At 42.5% G+C, this 15926-nt stretch overlaps 1 protein-coding gene across 2 annotated transcripts in view; it reads left to right on the top strand.

The window, feature by feature from the left end:
• Nucleotides 1–424: 424 nt before the first annotated feature.
• Nucleotides 425–15926, top strand: part of Arglu1 (arginine and glutamate rich 1) — a 24884-nt gene continuing 9382 nt past the window's right edge. Inside the window, exons 1-4 of one of the 2 annotated variants that reach the window (XM_029480723.1) lie at nt 440–790; nt 845–979; nt 6996–7221; nt 9509–9592. In XM_029480723.1, coding sequence (XP_029336583.1) covers nt 639–790; nt 845–979; nt 6996–7221; nt 9509–9592 — 597 coding nt within the window. In that variant the 5' untranslated portion in view covers nt 440–638. Of the gene's footprint in view, nt 980–6995; nt 7222–9508; nt 9593–15926 lie in introns of both variants that reach the window. The other variant, XM_021170805.1, reaches the window with a different exon arrangement.

The raw sequence follows: 15926 nt of genomic DNA, 5'->3' as shown, positions 1-15926 counted from the left end.
CAGGCTGGCCTCGAACTCAGAAATCCACCTGCCTCTGCCTCCCGAGTGCTGGGATTAAAGGCGTGCGCCACCACGCCCGGCTCTGATCCATCTTCTAGGGGCTAAGAATCTGGGCATGTACCACTACATCCAACTCACAACTGATACATTCTCAGTGCTGGCTAAGGAAACAACAGGACTTTCCCAATTACTCGGGCCTTATCCGGTCTTTCAGCCAAGGCTCATCATAAATATTCTCTAACTCCTAAGGCTTTTGTGGGTCTTGTTGAGGTGAAAGTTAAAGACCTTAAGGCTGGCCAGCATCCTTCGCTTTAGTTGCCACGCAGCGGCGGAAAGAGCCGAGCGCGCTCGGCCGCATTCGCCGGCCCTCCTAGGCGACGTCGTCAGGGGGCGGGGCTCGTGCCGGCACGCTCGGCGCGGGGCATTGTGGGAAGGGCGGCCGGTGCTGCCACAGCTGCCATCTTAGGGACTCCCGGCCGGGCCTGCTAGGCCTTCGCGGCGGAGGCGGCCGTGTGCGTGGCGGGTGCGCTTGGGGAGAGGCAGAGGGTCCGCGGGCGGGGGGCCGCGCTTCCCAGCGGCGAGGGGGCGGCCTGCGGCGGGCAGCGGGCGACAGGCGGCGGGCGCCGCGCGGCGCGAGGATGGGCCGGTCGCGGAGCCGGAGCTCGTCCCGCTCTAAGCACACCAAGAGCTCCAAGCACAACAAGAAGCGCAGCCGCTCGCGCTCGCGCTCGCGGGACAAGGAGCGGGTGCGGAAGCGCTCCAAGTCCCGGGAGAGCAAACGGAACCGGCGGCGGGAGTCGCGCTCCCGCTCGCGCTCCACCAACGCGGCGGCATCCCGGCGCGAGCGGGAGCGCGCCTCGTCCCCGCCCGACCGCATCGACATCTTCGGGCGCACGGTGAGCAAGCGCAGCAGCCTGGACGAGAAGCAGAAGCGGGAGGAGGAGGAGAAGAAGGCGGAGTTCGAGCGGCAGCGAAAAATGTGAGGGGCGCGCTCACGGGGGCCCGGCGGGGCGGGAGCGCCGGCCCGGAAGTCGGAGTTGAGGGCGCGAGGCGGGAGGTTGGCGGGGCTGCGGATCCCCGGGCCCGGGGCGTTGGAGCGGAGGGCACCTGTGCGGGGGTCCGTCCTGGGGCGCGCCCGGCTTGAGAGTGTGGGCCCTTTCTGAACCTCCTTTCATACGGTCGTTCAAAGGCAGATGCACAAACTTGCAGCGGACACCGGGGTGCCTCTCCGTGCCCTCTCCTTTTTGTCTTGGCCTCAGCCCCTCTAGTGAGCATGCTTGATCCTGCTCTTTGCCCGCCTAAATGCTTCTAGTTTCAGAGTGCTCTTATCCGAATTTTTCACTTAGGGCAAAACCGGTTACCATCAGGGGACTGGACTTGAAATTTGGGGAAAGATCACGTGGTTTTGAGTGAGGCGGCTTTCGATGTAAAAGTAGGTGTTGATGACCCAACCAGAGTAAACTTGAACGTTGTGAAGTACTTTTTTTTTTTAAAGATGTACCCAGCCCCCCCCCCCCCCCCCCGCCACGTGGAGCAGTAATACTAAGCATATGTGTTCCCTGTTAAGCCAGCCATCGTTTCCGGAGTTCTTAACTGAAGACTTGAATGAGTGGTTATGAAGCAGGAACTAGGTAGTTTGTGTATATGACTTGTGTAGGGGTTTCTATTTTCTGCAAAAAATAGAAGGCAGATTTTTGTGGTAGGCAGGTTTTCCAGAAGTCCCTAGGAGGGAGGTAAGGGATTGAACACAGCGAAGCACTGTAGTGGAACTGGAGTCTTGGCTTGTACTGTTACCAGATTGTTTCTCAGTACACCTTGGCCACATAGAATCCTGTTAGGGTCTGGAACAAGCCTGTAGCCTAGTAGAACTGAAATAGTTGTGTGTGACAGTTGACAGTTTTCCACGTGAAAACAAAGGAATCTTCACATTGCACATGGACAGCATGGGATGAAATGATGAAACGTACATAGAGCTGTGTTCAACCACGCCATTAGCATTGAGAAGGGAAAGGAAGGGACAGGGCTAGCGGCCAATGCTAATACTAAATTCTGCATAGCCACTGCTCCAGTGTGGTCTGTTTTGCAGAGAATACACTGAAAAGACAATGGAGATGGTGCCTTGGGAGTGAGGGGAAGTAGTTTGCTTACAAGTATTCGTTGGCTAGTTCATTCAGCTAGTTTCCTGAACCTTTAATAAGTGCCAGGATCAGTTGATAGAAAGACGATCGATTTGCTCCTTCTGACATTATGATCTAGCTCAGATGGCTGGTAATAATATGGTAGTAAATTCAGTTGGAGTATCTCATCAGGAATGGAGGGTAGGAGATGGTGAGGCTGTCAGGCCTGTAGGGTATATGTGGACCAAAGGAGTAAGCTGTCTTCCCGATTCCCCGAGAGAACAAAATGGAAGGAAGGGAAGTAGAGGGAGAGTGGTCAAGATCAGTTGTTAGACTGGAAAAGGAACTGACTGAAAAAGTATTTAGTATTTGTATTCATACAGTTGAGTGTGGGATACAGGCAAACCTGGAGTCAGCGGTCAGGTTTATAGTGTTATTACTGCAACTATTCTTTGCCTTCTGTTGCCTTAAATGAGACCAGACTGTCAGGCAGTGTAGTTGAGAGGGAAAAGCAGGAGTCTTGACACACCTAGGTTCTGTATATAAAAAAGAGCTTAGCTAACTAAGGTGGTGACAGGGCTTTACTTTAACTGGGGAATAGATAGAGTGCCATGGGGACTATATAAAGGGAAGAGCAGTTGGTTCCAAGGATTGAAAAAACATCAGGGAATGTATATTTGCAGTAAAAAAAATAGTCCAGGGTGGAACAAGGTGCCGCTAAAAGTCTGAGTGCCTGGAATGTTTTCATGGAGTCTGGAGTTAGATGAAGACAAAGTTAAATGTTTTGATAATTGTAGACTAGTATAATTGCAAGGCCTTAAATCAATCATTTGAGTTTGTCTGTGAAATGGAGTCCCATTTTACTGTGAAGATTGGGGATGCTATCAAGTACTTAGTTCTTTCCCTGAGAGTGAGTCAGGCACAGCTTGCTGAATAGTTCAATAAGAAATCCAGTAATTATAATCTTCGTTCATTAAAATAATTCAATAACATAATTAAAAGGTGGGCTTTTACATTTATTCACATTTTTGAGGAGCTAATTCACATGGCTCAAAATTGAATCAGATCTTCCTCTTGCCCTTGGGTCTCAGCCAAGTATCGTGATCTCCCATCCACATACTATACCAATATTAACATTTCCTATGTATTCTTTTAAGTTGTGCTAACTGCTGAGAAAAGAGAACAAATAACCTGTAGCAAATCATATCATTGGCCTGGTAACTTCCTCCAGCCAGTGACATCTGAGTTTCAATTCTTAGTGTTACCTGAATTACAAATCAGGAGCCCAAGAGTATCCCAGGTGAACTGGAATTCATGATTCTTAGGCAAATAAGCAGAGCTCATTTTTGAGGGTAAAGAACTTCGGAATGAGTTTACTCCGTGAACCTAAATGTTTTTGGAGCGTAGAGCTTTTAAGACAGTGGTGGAGCAAGCACCAAGACCTCTGCGTCACTTTGGCACTGATTCTCTTCCCATCCTTGCCTCACCTTTTTCCTGGAGAAACTGCTGGGTACTAAAGATTTAAGCCCATTAGCTTTCGGGTCTGTTAAGGTTCATTATGTCACCACACAGCATTCATCTTATTCAGTAAAGTGGCTATAATTTACCTCAGAAACAGGAGTTTTAAATACTGGCATGCTACATAAACACTAAGTGGCCCAGTGTTTAGTACCTTGTTAGGTATGAAGTAATTAGTGTTTACTAGTAATTACTAAGCAATTCCTACAGGTTCCAAGATCTGAGTTTCCTTGTTTTTAGGATATCTTAAAATACAGCATCAGTTCTACCTAGCGAGCCATGCCCTCACTTAGCCACCCCTGGTTTGGTTTATTTAATCAATTACCATCTTTGAAATACATGAGAAAAATGAGGACCTGTTGCCACTTGATAAAACCTTGATCTTGATTCAATAACTTGTCCTAGGAGTTTCTTAGCTAAGCACTGGGCTCCAGGGATGAGAAATTTAGAGAAAGGCAAGATTGAACCACCTCTCTTCCCTTCCCAAGGAGCCCGTGAGCAAGGCACTCTGTCTGGCACTGAGGGCAGAAGCTTTTGAGGAGGGGCTTCAGAGAATCTGTGAGTCTTTCTGTGAGATCAGGACCAGGGTTGCTTTGGCTGCCTTCCTTTTGAAGAACGTTTGTTGGTTTAATGGAAGGGTTGGGCTAATGGCGTTGTTATTGTTGGCTTCCTGTTAACTTTGGCCATCAGTGAAGATGATATACTAGTTGCCTAAATTGGTTGTCTGTGTGCCTGTTGGTTTTCTGAGTTTTCTGTAGAAAAGGAGTAAGATAATACGGACTTGAACTTTTTTTTTTTTTTGCCACAGACTCTAGAAACAGAATTGATATTTATCTCTGGGTCCTGAAGATGCATTTTTGTCTTTTTGAGAATAACAATCAAAATTATGTTCTGTGAGGCTTGTAGCAGTCCTGAGAAGCCCGGACCTTGCCCACTCCTCATTTATGGTGCATAAATAAGGTTATTGGAGGCATGCTGGGGTGCCTTACAGTTCCCCCAGGAACAAAGGGAGACCAGCAGCCCTGTTCAAAAAAGGGGGCAGCCAGTTCTCGTCCTGCACTGCTTTAGACTATAAAACCTCTGAGCTACAGTTAGATCTGACACCTTAGTTGAGCAACTCATTACCTGTCACCTGCCCTCTGGTGTGATCACTGGGAATAAAGACTGCCATACTGACAGGTAAAGCTGCTTTGACTCTTGCTGAAAGTAAAAAGTTGAATGGGTTTGGCTTATCATACCAGCCAAATCTGTGGCTGGCATTGCTGTCTCTTGCTCTGCTGCTTAGGGGTGGCTTGACTGCTTGATCCAAAAAAGGGTCTTTTGCACTTTTACCAAATACCTGGTAAAGTGACTGAGAGTTTCATGTTCTGCTGATGAGCTCTCCTAGGCCTTTATCTGTGTGCCTCCGTCCCTCTGTCTCTCCCTCCCTCCGTCCCCTAGCCCATCTCTGTCATCTGAGTCTTGATGGAAGGAAGCTACTTAGCACTCTGCTCCACCTCACCCTGATCACCAAGAGTGGAGTTCCTTAGGCTTTACTACATTTAGCATCATGATTTTATAGAAGTAACTGAAACTGCATGTACACAGTAATCTTTGTTATCCTTATGTGGCCCAAAATACAGTTTAAAGCTGCTATCTTATTTCATATTTCTTTTTCCTTTTCAGTAGACGGGAAAACCACTCTATATGATTGCTATTAAATTGAGATCTGTGTTCATTGTCTTTGTTCCTCATGGGTAGTTTGTCATTTTAAGGATATCTGCTGTTTCTTACCAGGTGGCTTGACAAAGGGCTTATTCTTTTTTTTTTTAAATTTTTAATATTTTTTATTACATATTTTCTTCAATTACATTTCCAATGCTATCCCAAAAGTCCCCCATAGCGCCCCCCACTTCCCTACCCACCCATTCCCATTCTTTTGGCCCTGGCATTCCCCTATATTGGGGCATATAAAGTTTGCAAGTCAAAGGGCTTATTCTAATTATTTCTTTATTTGATAGGAAGTTAAAAAGGAGGGATGTGTTAAACTTTAGGCTTTCATACACTGTTGGAAAATTGTAGTTGGGAAGGAAATATTAAAATTACAGATAAGTCCTCACAGTGTTGGAAATAACTAAGACCTTGAGGAAAACCAAACTTACTGTCCTATCTACTATCTCTCGTAAAAAGGAGAGGTAAGTGTAGAAACTGAAATGATGGATTAAGCCCTTGGGTAGGAATTGAGTTGAAATATATCAGAGTGTTTAATGGTCACGTCACATGAGACTACAACATCTTACATCAGTTGAATGACTCATACTGTATGTCATACACTCATATTGTATGTCAAATAGATTCTAAAGGTAAAAGTTGTAAGTTATTTTTTTTTGTTAATTTGATAATTTGGGGAAAGGTATTAATAAATTGCCCTCTTTTGGTTTTAGATACATCATTAAGAACCTTTGAATTTGTTCATTCTTCACATAGTACTGCTTAGCCCACTGCTAGGTAGAAATGTGCGATCAGAATGTGTGTCTTAATACTCTCTAGTAGCTATACTTAAAGGTCAGTGTGGTGTTAACATGCTTCCAGTCTACCCAAAATAGTTTCATTTAACATCTGACTAAATAAAAATGGAAGATCATTTCAGGTTTTTCCTCCTACCAACCTCAAAATAGATGTATGGGACCAGTGACTATCAAAATGTACAATTTTTCCATGATAGTCCTTTGGTAGATGTTTTAGAAAAAAAAATTATTTCCAGCCAATAAGCACACTGTGTCAGTGGAATGAAAATAATGAGAATAGTAATATACTTTATTTAGCTTTGATAATACAATAGATTTTTACCTTTCTATTCTGATCTCCAGAACAACTTTAAAATTAAATATCCAAGAAGGAAAAGGCACAACAGGATTAGAAGTTCAGAACCCAGAGTAAAAGCCACAGCTATTAAGTGGGTAGTCTCTCTGTTGTCTGCTCTTTACTTACGGAGCAGGGAAAGTGAGTGTAGCTTCCTGCAGCTCAACCTCGGATAGAGCACTTAAGTGCACCATGGACTCTAGCAGAAGCAGATGCTGTTTCAGATCTCTGTTCCTAAATAAATCTAATGATTTAGATTCTTTTTTATGCTAACTAGCTTTTCTAGATTTAAAATGTGTGGACCCTGCCCCCCCACAAAGATTTTTATCTTCATTTGAATTTCTGTATTATCTCGGCTGCAGGTTTTTATTTATTTATTTTAGTGTGATGTGAAAATAAGCTATATAATTATTAAGGCTATAAGAAATGAGACTCAGTTTAGTAGTAGGTTAAAAGTTAGTTTTCTAATTCTTAGGTTCTTTAAAATACTAAGTTGTCTTTTCTACTTTTATTTGCTAGTCGGCAGCAGGAAATAGAAGAGAAACTCATTGAGGAAGAAACAGCACGAAGAGTGGAAGAATTGGTAGCAAAAAGGGTCGAGGAAGAATTGGAGAAAAGGAAGGATGAAATCGAGCGAGAAGTTCTCCGAAGGGTTGAAGAAGCCAAACGCATCATGGAAAAGCAGTTGCTCGAAGAACTCGAGCGACAGAGACAAGCTGAGCTTGCAGCACAAAAAGCCAGAGAGGTAACGCTCGGTCGTTTGGAAAGTAGAGACAGTCCATGGCAAAACTTTCAGTGTCAGGTGTGCCTCCTGCTCAGTCCAGAACGAGATGGAATGCGACTATCTGATTCCTTTCTCATCTAAACTTACATGGCTGCGAAAGATAATTTTTTAGCCAGAAGTGCTGACTGGTACTTAAAAGTTACTTTCTTAAAACTTATTCAAGGATATTTTTGATCCGATGGAACTGGCTTACATATTTGAGAAGTGTTTGAAACTTTTGCCATGGCTGCAGGACTACATTCTTTTTTGGGAGGGTAGCGGGAACCAGGGAGTGGTAAAGGGAAAAGGCTAAAGATCCACCCGCGGTTGCATTTTCTTCTCTGTTATCACTCTGCTACCTAGACTGTGAGAGGCTTTGCCTTCAGTCAGATTACAGAGAGCAGGGCCTGACATTGAGTGACAGCACCTGCTTTTGATACGTAGGTTTTCTTACTGTTCTTTTTTCCTTCTGTTATCCTTCATCCCCTCCCTCAATCCTTTCAACACAGTGGACTAATCTAGCATTCTGATTATAAGGCCCTCCATTCTCCTAATGTGTTTCAAGGAATCTTTTAAGGAAAAATGTCCAGATTGTTCATCTTTTTTATTTATTTATTTATTTATTTTTATTTTTTAAAGTACCTACTAACAACTCCTTTTTTTCTCTAGAGAGTTTTGAAGGAACAGGTTGTCCTTGTCTGGAGTCAAGCTAAACACATGATTTGTTTTATCAGCAGCTGGAGCAGAAGTTGAAAATGTCTTTCTGTGAGACAGTAATTTGCTACTGAAGCTTTATGGCTTGTTTGCACTGATTACTCCAGGATCATAAAGTGTGGCGAAAGTCACAGAAACACTCAGGGCTAATCACTTCCCAGCCCTGAGTGTCCATTCACAGTTTGTTAATAAACACACAGATCCCATTTGTGTGACACAGGGAATCTGTAGTTAATGTTTTCTTGAACATAAATTTGTAAATATTCGGCTTAAACACATGACTTACTGTCATTTTTCATCCTGGCGTTACTGTGGACAAGTTGACATTGTGTTAAATCTCTGCTTTCTAGTAAGCTTTGCTTGTACAGTGCATTTCCCTTGTCCTGTCTTAACTATATAGACCTGTCTGTAGTTTGTTTCACAGACTAAAATTCAGTGTATGGTATTTTTATTTGTATCAATGCCCTTAATAATGGAGATATTTTTGGAGTAATTGTGCTATCTTGTAGCGAGTTATTAATCATAGCAAGATTTTTTTCTCTTCATTTGCTTTTTGTTTCATATTAACATTTTTTTTTTAACACGGACACAATCCTCTACAGTCTTTCCAAATACTAAAATCATTTGAGTATGTCTGCTGTGATCTGAACACTGCCCAAAACCATCAAGCAATCTTCATATAGTTTGCATTATAAAACTTCATTAAATTCTCCAAGAAAAAAAAAATGACAGAATTTTATTTCCTGACTGTGCATCCCCTGGATTCCTGAATTTGAGTGCAGATTGTAGATGAACAATATAAGCTGCCTTTAGTGATTGTCAACATCTGATGTTAAGTCCATGCCCCATGGAAGCAGTCCTTAGTATGGATTACCATTTGTATTTTTCACTAACAGTAAATGTATTTTTCTTATGAATTGTTTGCCTTAGGAATGATGAATTACATTTTTTGTTCCTTCTTACCATAAACATCTGCATTCCTCAGCTCAGCCTTCCTTGTATGTTGTTTCTTTATAAATGGTTGAGCTGCTGATGCAGGTATTGCCAAGCTAACAGTACAAATCATTTTAAAGAGGAAGCTGGCGCGTATGGCAGCCGAGGAGCACACTCTGCAGGACACTGGACAAGACAGTAAATACTCAACTTTTAATGCTGATTAAAGGAGTATAGGTAAAGAATACGTAGGTATCCATAATTGGTGAGACAAATATTCACTTTATTTATATTTTATATATATTTTTAATTTGGTAAATACTATCCAGTTTTGTAGTTGTCCTTGTTGATTTGTGTGATATTAAAGTATTAGTAATAATTGCCCGGAGACTACTAGGGAGGGTTTAGTCGGTTGCTGTTTTGGACTGGGAGGGATGATTTAAATCTAGTGTTAGAAACCAATTTTTTAGTGGCTGCACAGTATATCATTTGTCAGACAGAAAGGTGGCTGTAGAGCTGCCCTGTAAGTCAGATCAACAGAGCTGAGAGGAAGATTAGTAAATATTTGCTGTAGAGGCAAACACTTTATTTTTCTAACATCGCAACATGTCCTCCCCTTTAGGAGGAAGAGAGAGCAAAGCGTGAGGAACTGGAGCGGATATTAGAAGAAAATAACCGGAAAATCGCAGAAGCACAAGCCAAACTGGTGAGTGCTGTGCATTTGGGAGGCGGTCTTCCAGATTGAGTGGATTTGTGCTGAGTCATTAGATGAAGTTCTGAGGACTACTTGAAGAACCTTGAGGAGGTTGAGTTTTGGAGAGAATTATAACATTTTCAGTGCTTTAAAACAGTTCCTGGAGGAGATATACTACTCAGTCCTAACATTAACATTTCTTAGACCTGGAAACCAACCATCAGGGAAAACAAAACCAAACACAACACCCAGGTTCTTTAGATAGCTGACAGATAAGCACTCCATCACTAGACAGAAGGAAGACTGTCCATTTGATCAAAGAATAGTACATTCTAGCCTCCCCACTCCCGTGCCCCCCCCCGCCCCCCCCAGCCTTAGGTCTATATCTCAGGCTGGCCTTGAATTCCTGATCCTTCTGCCTCTACTTATGTGCTGGAATTCCAGGTGTGCTATATACCATTTACTTCTTTTGAATTTATAATCTAAACAGAAGTATAGACTAAACATACCATTTAAAAACTATAACTGGCCAATATAAGGAGAGACTGAGTAATATACGATAGTTCAAAACTCCAAGAAAGATAATGCTCCTGCGAGTGTAGACAACAACCCAAGAGAAATTCTAGAAAAGTCTGAATTGAATGCAGTAGAAATAACAAGATCAAGAAATGTATTTGCTGCTGAGACTTATGTTTAGGGGGAAGAACAGGTTAATTTCCTTAAAAACTGACTATTCAGAAGAGCACAAAGGTATTTGGTCCTAGAGCATGTGTGAGGGAAGAGTTTTGTACTGCAGGCTAAAGAAAGGAGAACATTTATTTCAGATTTGGGAGATGGAACTTTGAAGGGTAAATATGTCTGGTACTTTAGAAGATCATGATTGTGAACTATTTCTATGAGGACATGGTAAAAGGAACAGGTGGTTGCTTTAGGTTTTGCTTGAGAATTGCCTAGATAGTCCTCACTTTGGTGTGGGTCTACCCATAAGAGTTACTAGTTTACCCATATGAAGAATACGCTTTTTTTTTTTCTAGAGGTTTTGTTGTTGGTGTGGTGGTGGTGGTTGTTATTGGTGTGTGTGTGTGTGTGTGTGTGTGTGTGTGTGTGTGTGTGTGTGTGTGTGTTTGGAGATTGGTGACCACAGTCTAGAGGAAAAGCTACTGGCCAGTTTTCATTTTTTAAAGCCTGTTTATAAGGTCATGTTTCTGTAATCCCTCTAATGCTTTATTCCTATTTATGGGTTGATGTGCACAGTTCTAGATGTCTGCTGGTAGATTGTAGGGAGTGACATCATTCCGATGACATTGACAGTAAAATTCAGTTGAAAAATACCTGGACTTCTAGTGACTTTGATAAAAACTTTGGATACAACTCATTTATGGCCACTCCAATAATGTTGGGCTTCTTAGAAATGGCTGGTGACGGGGGCTGGAGAGATAGCTTAGTGGTTAAGAGCACTGACTGCTCTTCCGAAGGTCCTGAGTTCAATTCCCAGCAACCACATGGTGGCTCACAACCATCTGTAATGAGATCTGACTCCCTCTTCTGGAGTGTTTGAAGATAGCTACAGTGTAATCCTATAATAAATAATTAAATCTTTAAAAAAAAAAACTTTAAAAGAAATGGCTGGTGAAGAAATTTTTGCTTGTAGAAGTGGAAAGTCCTTCCTGAGAGAGTCAAAGATGAATTGTCTATGAAGGACTTGAGAAAGGGAAGGAGAAGCAGTAGGTCATTGCATACACACAGAACTTCCCAGCTACATCAACTATGGTGCTTGCCTGGCTGAGAAAGCAGCTGTGCCTGCTGGAATTTGTAATGAATATGGTTGTTTATACACTGTAGAAAACAAGAAATAGGAAACATTCTAGCAGAGGAAACCATTCACTAAAATCTGTTGTCAAAGTTCATTGGAAGGAAGATAAGGAATTATGCTCTGTAAATCATTTAACATAATTTATTGAGGAGACAGCTGATGGCAAGAAAAGTTAACGATACAGGAATGTTTAAATGGTATAGATAATAGGATAGAATTGACCTAATTGTGGTGGGGTGGTGTCCAGAAACGTTTCCAAGCTATCTTTTTCTGAGTTAGACCTTGGATAGAAGGAACCCAAGGTAAAGAAGTGAAATAGTCAAGGCACTGAGGTAAGTTAGGGAGTAGCAGGTGGAGTCTCTGAGAATAGTTACAGAAAGGTGCTGGGTGAGCCAGCCTAATGCCTGCCAAAAAGTGTGTGTGAGAACAAGAGGCAGGCCAGAGGAGACAATGGACCTGGTACTTACAGTTCTGAAAGAATAACCGATTGTGAAAATTGAAGAGACCAGCTTCCTGATAACGCAAAAACATTCACATCATTATTTGCATATGACATGATAAATGAACTATTCTTTAGGAAATACTCTGTGTTGACTAAGATAGAGTAATGGAAACACTTACGTGGTGATCCTGCGCATTTAGATGGGAATATGCAAGGTTCAGAGAATGCTTAAGTACATAGGTATATACTACAAACCTTAAATTCTGCTTCCAGAAATGTATTTTGTAAAATTTACTCATGTGAAACTACATTTGCACACAGTACTTTTTCTTAAGAGTGAAAGATGTTCAGTCAAATAAGATTTGTTTGTTTGTTTCTCAGACAACTTTTCTAAACAGGAAAGACGTAATGTACAAAGTAGGCAGCTATAATCTGACTATTATAATTGGACATTAGCTCACAAATAGCATATTCATACCTTTTAGAAGGAACAAAGATGAGCCAATGTGTTGCTTTAGTTGGTATTTCCAAATATAATTTACATCTTTTCTCCAGTTTGTACTTGTTTTTTTGTTTTTATAAGTAATGAGTTTCATTTTTACGGCCATGTAAAGATAGTTAGCAAGGGGCGTACATTTAAGTCATCCTTTTGGTTAACTTTATCTTGGCACCCCATGATAACAGTTAACTATGGAGTTCAGTGAGGAGTAAAAGGGATATTTTAGTCAGGTGGGATTTGTGAAAGCCACTGTTAACTCTTGTCTGTGCATTGCTTTCTCACGGGTTTTTCTATTAAAAACAACCCAAGTAACGTAACACACACATTTGATTGTAAAATCCCCAAATCCAAATGGGAGCTGGCTTCATTAGGCAGGTACACTCCTAGTTTTTGACCTTGAATCGACAACCAGCTGTTTTCCAATAGTTTGAGTTATGAATGCAGAATTGTAGTTTCCTCTGTCTGTGTTGGAATGCGCATGCACTGGTGGGGACCAGAGGGGGCGCTGCTTGTTTTCCCCCAGTCCCTTTCAGGCCTTTTGTGTTTGTTTGTTTGTTTGTTTGTTTGTGATGGGATGTTACAGAACTTGGAGCTTAATCATTTTAGCAGACTGGTGGGGTAAAGCTCTTGGATCTGCCTGCCTCCACCTTCACCCTCAGTTTGAGCCCACAAGTTTGAGATGAATGCATACCACCAGGACCCACTTTGACCTGTGACAGAGATGTGGACTCCGACCCTAGTGCTGTGCAACCACACTGAGCATTCTCTCCCGCCCATTTTATTTTTTTTTTAAAGAAACATTAACATTTTTTTTGGTGTTTTCTCCAGGTTTTATGCTGTGCCTATAAACGTAAGGTACTGTGCTAAGGAAGCAGGATTTTATGTTCTAGTGCTCTCTTCTTGAGGTGGATCTCAGTATCCCAGGCTGCACTTGAACTCCTGTGTTTAGTGTTACAGGCATGCTACCAGCAGATTTAGATGTTGCTGTGGAGAGGGATGTATTCTGTCTGGTTACCAGGAAGAATCTCAGCATCTGCCTATGCCTGTGTAGTATCCATGCAGTATAGAGATTGATCTGAGCCATCTCTGGATCACTGTAGCTAGGCGTCATTAGGGTAATGCATTTTGAGTAGGTGGGCGTTCAGGATTTGAAATCAGTGCAAAGTACACATTGACAGATATTTTTAATACTGAGACAGGTTACTTACCCTTGTGAGTGTATCACTGTGAGAGGTTTAAAATCCCACGTTTGGAAGTCTAAAAGATGTACATACTTAGGTATAAATTATTGCTCACTTTGCAACTCTGAAAAGACTTCTAAGGAAAATAAAGGGTTTTGTTGTTTTGTTTTATTTCTGAGTGTATGTGATAGTAGACTGAGAAGTTCACATACCTAGTTCTTAGAATGTTTGGATGTTGCTTTATATGGTCAAAACCATGGGGAGCTTTTTGCTGGTGTGATTTAGTGAGAATAAGACTATTCTCAATTATTTCTTGTATGTCATCACATGTGTCCTTTTAAGAGTAAGGTAGAGGGAGATTTTTCTTTACCTTCATGACATAAATCAGAAGCTGAAGTAAGGACAGAGCAGAATGAGATTTCAAAATGTTTTCTTTACCTGTGTATGGTGGTGCATAGCAGTTCCAGGACATCCAGGGCTATGTATTAGGGAGGTCTTATCTCCATTTAAAAAAAAAAAGTGGATTTAAAGATTTATGTGGTTAGACGGTGTCGTCCCTGGAGGCTACAGAAGCCAGAAGCATTCAAGGACCTCCTGACATTTCCAAGGGAGTGCATTTCTGATAATATGCTGTGATGGTTTGTATATGCTTGGCCTAGGGCACCATTGGGAGAGTAGGTGTGTCACTGTGGGCATGGGCTTTTAAGACCCTCATCCTAGTTGCCTGGGAGCCAGTCTTCTCCTAGCCTCCTTTAGATGAAAATGTAGAACTCTCAACTCCTGTACCTTGCCTGCCTGAATGCTTCCATGCTCCCACCTTGATGATTGATAATGGACTGAACCTCTGAACCTGTAAGCCAGCCCCAGTTAAATGTTATCTTTATAAGAGTTGCCTTGGTCATGGTGTCTGTTTCCAGCAGTGAACCCTAACTAAGACAGAAGTTGGTACCAGGGACTGGACTATTGCTGTGATAGGCCTGACCAGGCTTTTTGGAAGAGTGTGTGTGGACTTTGGATTTGGAAATTCTTTAAGTGGGGCTAATGGAGAGTCCTAGTAAGACTATGCAATACTTTGTTGCTGAGACCGATTGATCTGTGGAAACCTGGTTCTAGAGGTTTCAGAGGGGATAATTTTATACGTGGCCAAGAGACTGTTTCTGTGGTATTTTGGTGAAGACTATGGCTGCCTTTGCCCTTGTCTGAAGAGTCTACCTGAGGCTAAGGTAAAGAGATTTATATGCATTGACAAAGGAAGTCTCAAAAAAGCCCAACAGACTTTGTTCTCTGGCTAATGAGGAGAATTTTGAACATTCGTAGCAAGTTTAGAGAGGAAAAATATAAAAAAATTGGTTTGAGTATTAAAGGGGCACCAGGAAGTGACTGGAGCTAAATCCTGTGTTCAAGGGTATTAAATTGAATTAAGGGAGTGGTGACCTTGACCACCCAGCTAAGTTTAGGTCCAGGTATGGTAGTACAAACCGTTAATCTCAGGAGGCAAAGCCAAGCAGATCTCAAGGCCAGCCTGGGCAGAGTAAGCTCTAGGTGAAGAAAAACTTCAAGTACAGGCTCAGTGGGCCACACCTTTTAATCTCAGTGCTTTAGGAGACAGGCATGCAGATCTCTTGAGTTCAAAGAAAAACTACAGAACAAGTTCCAGGATAGCCAAGCTTAGTCAGTGAAAGAGCTGGAAAACAGAAAGCTGGTGATAGTGTAATAGAACAAAGGGGCCATGTTCTAACTCCAGCAAGCCGCAGAGCTCAGCAGCTTTGGCCACGTGGCTCTGGCTTTAGAGTCAAGACTGGAAGTGACTACTGGGACAATTGATGCTGGTTAGATGGAACTAAGATTAGTGGTGATAAAGAAGAGACCAGCATCATTGAGGTGAAATCTTCTGGGGAGTGTTTTCTTAGAGCAGGAAGAAGCTGTGTTCCAGAGAGAACCAAGGGTTTTACCTCATGCTGCAGCTGTACTTGATAATGTGTAAGAATCACCCAGGTGGTACTGGTTTTGAAGGCATCATGAAGAACAGCTGAGGCTTGGCAGTGTGAGAGGCCAGGGAGGACTTTTGGTGAAGGTGCATCTCAGTTGCAGTTGATAGTCCAGAACTGAAGTGGGGGCCATGCAAAGAAGTTGAGGCTTGGCACCATAAAGGGAGCCTATGAGAGGTTATTGGTGAAGCCTAGTTGCAGCAGAAGACTCCAGTGTATTGGAGATGACAGTACCATAGGATGATCACCACACTAAGGACAGCAGCAGCAGTGCAGTGGAGTGGACCAGCCTGAGCCTAGCATGCTACAGAAGGCAGGGCTGGAGAATACACTAAGGACAGCAGCAGCAGTGCAGTGCAGTGGACCAGCCTGAGCCTAGCATGCTACAGAAGGCAGGGCTGGAGAAGTGACACTAAGGACAGC

This window comes from Mus caroli, chromosome 8 (assembly GCF_900094665.2).
Source record: "Mus caroli chromosome 8, CAROLI_EIJ_v1.1, whole genome shotgun sequence".
NCBI classification, from domain to species: Eukaryota; Metazoa; Chordata; class Mammalia; order Rodentia; family Muridae; genus Mus; species Mus caroli.
The sequence above is the reverse complement of the archived record's forward strand: the minus strand, read 5'-3'. Positions and strand labels throughout refer to the sequence as shown.